The 5,102-nt window shown below is 37.6% G+C and overlaps 1 protein-coding gene across 4 annotated transcripts in view; it reads left to right on the top strand.

Annotated features, from left to right (window-relative positions):
- The window catches only part of ST7 (suppression of tumorigenicity 7), a 99,624-nt gene that overhangs the window by 77,239 nt on the left and 17,283 nt on the right, over positions 1-5,102 (top strand). For all 4 annotated transcript variants that reach the window (XM_018574092.1, XM_018574101.1, XM_018574085.1 and 1 more), the window contains exons 7-9: positions 868-1,022; positions 1,378-1,475; positions 3,732-3,846. In XM_018574092.1, coding sequence (XP_018429594.1) covers positions 868-1,022; positions 1,378-1,475; positions 3,732-3,846 — 368 coding nt within the window. The remainder of the gene's footprint in view (positions 1-867; positions 1,023-1,377; positions 1,476-3,731; positions 3,847-5,102) is intronic.

Here is a 5,102-nt window from a genome sequence, read left to right as displayed (position 1 = left end):
GAGGAAAAATAGAGCAGTTGTTTTTTAATGAACATGATGGTGCTTTGTGACAGCATATATTACCTGCGTTATTTTTGTACAGGTTGGTACAAAGCTGTTTCTCAAGAAAACTTAAAGTGACATTAACATAAACCAATACTGTAATGTGTGCCTTACTGTAATCCATGGTTGTTGCCCTTCTCTTTGATGCTCTTCCTTTTAAATCTGTATCTCTTCTCATGCTTGAAGAGAACTTCCCTTTTTCAGCTCAGGGCCTCTTCCTGTAGTGCTGGCTTAGGTTACAGCCTACACAAACGGATACACAGACACCGTTTGAGACAAGGCAGTCTGCTGAAAAGGGAAGTTCTCTCTAAGCATGAGAAGAGATACAGATTTAAAAGGAAGAGCATCAAAGAGAAGGGAAACTACCATGGATCACAGTAAGACACACATTACAGTATTGTTTTATGTTAAAAAATCTGAGGGTTTAATGTCACTTTAACTTTTCTTGACTGCCCTGCTAATGTATTTCATGTAGTTGAAAAAGGCAAATTTTAGCCACCCCTAAGGATGTAAATAACCATGTAAACATTTAAGTTCCTGATTTAAAATATCTTACACGCTTTAATATAGCTGTAATTGTTTGTAAAATTGCATAATAAATGCATTATATGTGCAATTAACTTTCTCTGGCTGCTTTATGAGCCAGGAACCCACTTTTCCCCCCATAAAGTTGGAAGCAAAGGGTTACACTAGACCAAGTATTAGTGGAAAACCATGTAGTATTGAAACTTCAATCTGAATACAGATGAAATGAAGAGAAAACCTAATTTCCAAAATTGTCAGATTTGTATCTTGAAATTTGTCTTTCTTTGATATCTTCTGTAGATGTGCTACTGCATTTATTCTCCTCGCTGAGGAAGAGGCGACTACTATTGTGGAGGCAGAGAAGTTGTTTAAGCAAGCACTTAAAGCTGGAGAAGGCTGCTACAGGAGAAGTCAACAGTTACAGCACCATGGTGCCCAGTATGAAGCTCAGCACAGTAAGAGCCATCTGTTTTTTAGAGCTGCTCCTGAACCAGACTTTACTTTTACCTTAATAAACAAAAAAGGGTATTGTGTATATTGTACATAAAATTTGATTTCAACTGAATTCACGATATTAACTCAAAATAGGTATTCACTAAAATACTTTCCAGCTTTCCTTTTTTGAAGTCTGGTATACCATTGAAACCTAGGTTAAGAGATTAATACGCAGCTGTTGGGTTGTATTGTACAGCATGTGATATATGCACTTTTAATGTTGGATTTTAAATTGTCATTACATTACCCTGTATTTGTGTATTATAATTTTATTTTTAGACTTACTTTATTTTAATATATTTATTTATATTATAGGGCGAGACACAAATGTACTTGTGTACATTAAAAGGAGATTGGCAATGTGTGCAAGAAAGCTGGGCAGAACAAGGGAAGCAGTAAAGATGATGAGGGATGTAAGTGGTTTTCTAGACTCATGCTTCTTAAATGCTTTTAGTTATTGTTGACATATACCTATAATCTGCACTATGTGGCAGTTTTTTCAAGCAGAACCACCCATCACAGGTTGTGTTCTTTTTATTTAACATCCAGGGCCTTCACAGTATTCTTGTTGTTCAGAGTTGCTTCTGAGTTTCTTTCTGAGTGTTCAATTTTAAATGGAGTTCTCCATTAAATACTATGCTGGACATGACCACTCCACTTTAATACAAGAAGCTGACAAAGCCATTCTATTAGTAGGGATAAGTATCCATGGAATACAAACTCATATTTAACATTCACCCACAGGCTGAAATGATGTGTTGGCTACAAATCCCCGCGGTAATGTCAGTTTGGGGAAACCTACATGTACTGTATATGGGAACAAATAGATGATACATTTCTATTACATTGATTTTCCTTACAATATCAAATATCTGAAATGTAGTGTTATCCTGCAGTAAGGACTGTCAATGCCAACGAAGGACCCCTCTTATTATGTAGCTGGCTGAAATAAATCTGTATTCAAGAATAGTTAAAGTATTAAGAGGGGGGGGGGGCTTTGTTGAGGGAGTCCCGGAAAAGGGGAGTTGGACTTTTAGAACATTACCCTTAAACCCAGTCCTAACACCAAACTATGTTCATAATCTTAACCCAGCACATTATTGCATTATTGCACCCAGCATGATTATTGTTACTGCATACCTTCTCCATCTGGTGTCTTCCAGGGTAGCCTGCTTCTTTGGGCCATCTGCTTACATGCAGTAGGTCATGAGAATTGCTGTCACTGCTATTGGCTCCACAGTCAAACAGATTCTTCTTAATAGTGTAATAAATATTAGGACAAAACATTTCATTTTAACTTGTTAAAAATGTGCAGCTTCTCCAAAACCATGTATAAGTTTTCTACGAGCTGCATACTGGATCACATGCAGGTTTATTCTTGTAGATAAGCATTCTGTGTGTGACATTTGTGGACATGGGGGGGGGGGTATTTTTACTAATTTAGAGAGTACAGCACTAGCGAGAGTTAAAATGTAGTACCCAGGTCTTAAAGCTTGAATTACAGTGATTCATGATTGTTATACATTATATATCAACAATTCATGTACTTAAATCTGCCCCGCAAAACGCAAATCTAAACATGCAATGATCATGCAAAAATAATACATACAGTGCCAGGTTAATGAATGGTGCCATTGGTCAACTAATTATGATAAAGAGAACTCAGTACATAGTGTTATTGGAGTGTTATATGTCAATTACCAAAATGCGCCCATAATTATGTCTAAGAAGATAAAACAGGAACTTTGTTCATAGTTACACACTATAGAAAGAGAAGGAATACAGTAAGATCATTATATTTTCTCACATATCAACACCAAGAGAACCATTAAAATCCCAGCATACCTTGAACTCGTAGTTTCACAGCAGTTTTCAGACCGCTAATAAAAATATACATGTTGGTACTTTTTAACACACAAAAGCTATTCCTGCAATTTGAAGTGCTTGATGTCTCAAAGATATTTATTTTATGTGGGGTATCCGGCTTTTTTTCATCCAAACCAAAAGCAAGAGCAAGACCCTGAGCAAACCCAAACTCGTTTCCATTTTGTTGTCTTGATATCTTCTTTTACAATGATTTCTGATGTTTACACAAGTGTACATAACAAGTACATTTCCTGGTTACAAGAACAGGACATACAGTACAGTATTCAGAAATTGCAATGGTAGAACAAAGATGCATTACATATTTGTGGTCTCTTCTTCTCTCTATGCTAAAGTATGGGTGTCATTATAAAATATGGGGGGATTAAGAGTGTAGAGTAACAGGGGAAAGAAATGAACAGTGCATTGTGGGTTGTACCACTCGTTATATCAGTGGTATATATTCTTTAGCCAGTACGGTTAAGTAAACGTATTGTACATCAGAAGCAGGGATATACAGGGTAGAATGGCATGGAAAGGCCAAGAATAATAGGAAGTGATGTTCTGATATTTTCGGCATAGTGTAATAATTGCATGCACATTTAGTCACTTTGCGTCACTTATTCTGAAGTTCTGTATCTGGCCATGTTCAACTAAGCTCTTTTGTCATTAAATATTCCAGAAAATATTCCATTCTGAAATGGTCTGCTGTATAATGGTGATGTGATCTGCAGAGTAATTCTCCAGTGTACAACTTGAGCTAGCATTCATGCTAAGAGAACTGTGCAATGTCCTATTTCTTCTAGTTAATGAAGGAGTTCCCACTGCTGAGCATGTTCAATATTCATGAGAACTTATTAGAAGCTCTGCTGGAGCTCCAGGCATACGCAGATGTGCAAGCAGTTTTAGCAAAGTACGATGGTGAGTTCAGTTCTTTTACTTTTATACAGTGACCAAAACTATTACACATTAGGAAGGCAGCTAGCAAATGATTACTCACCAGTTGCTTGTGGTCTCCCTGTAGCTGACCTTTCCCCCACTAGTGACTTGCCATACCTTGTTCTGCACATTGCTTCCTTGTGGAGACGGCCATCTTGGTAGAGGCAGAGCTTTGTTTCCTCATGTCAGCCTCCAGGAAGGAGAACCATTAGGAGCACAGTAGTGACATTACCAAATCTCACTCCAAATTTCCTGAGACTAAGGCTTTTTTCACACCAAATGTTAAGGTGCCTCTACCATGCGTCCAGGGACAATCATCTATTCCTAACCACATGTAATTGTATCACATACGATTACATGTGGCGCCTTTTCACATGCAGGGAGGTGTCTGCAGCTTCTTATACCTACCTTTCCATTTGCCCTCCTGCTGCTCATTTGCTCCTGGAAGTGGGGAGAAGAAGCCTTGTGAAAACTCCAAAGTGTAACTTGGAGCTCACACAGACCTGAGCACTCTCTCTCCTATTTAATGGAAGGAAGGGGAGTTACGTGCTCCTCCGTACCCAAAAGAACCAAGTATGTTACTTCACTTTCAAAAGCAAATTGAGCAGCGGGGAAGCTAAGGAAAAGGAAGCATACTTCCTCTGGGACAAGCAGTAAAGTGAACCTGTTGCTTTGCCCGGCATGGGTAGAGCACCGGTTCTAGTTGTTTCTTTTGTCACAGTATTATACACCTTTTTATGTAATCATCAGTCGCTGTCCCAGCAAAACTTGCAATCCACACTGCTCTGGTACCACTTTTACTGGAATCTAGCTAGCTCTTAGGTAAATTTGCAAAACACCTTGTAGATACCAAATAGAAATATCTTCATACAAATCACTCCAGAGTAGAACCCAAAACCACCCTTCTGCAACATTACTGGAATTGCAAAAAAGTAAAATGAGGGCCACATGTGGCCCTCATAACATTTCTACACTGGCCCAAATATTTTTAGATTTTTTTTTTTTCTGGCAGTTCATATACCAATAAAAAGTAAGCACAAGCTTATGGTTTGTTCAGTTTATTTAGTCAGGGCTGAAATGTAAATTGTCAAAGTTTTAACACTTTTTGGATAGTGATATTGCTTTCTATGGTCTCTAAGCACAAACGTTGTCTAATTTTGTATTAAATTGATGAATTTGTATTTCAAACTTTGCGCATTTCTTATATATATTAAAATGCTTTTTTTTTTTTTTTTTTT

The sequence above is a fragment of the Nanorana parkeri genome, unplaced genomic scaffold (genome assembly GCF_000935625.1).
Source record: "Nanorana parkeri isolate BGI_ZX_2015 unplaced genomic scaffold, ASM93562v1 scaffold49, whole genome shotgun sequence".
Taxonomy (NCBI): Eukaryota; Metazoa; Chordata; class Amphibia; order Anura; family Dicroglossidae; genus Nanorana; species Nanorana parkeri.
This window is presented reverse-complemented; position numbering and strand designations above follow the sequence as displayed.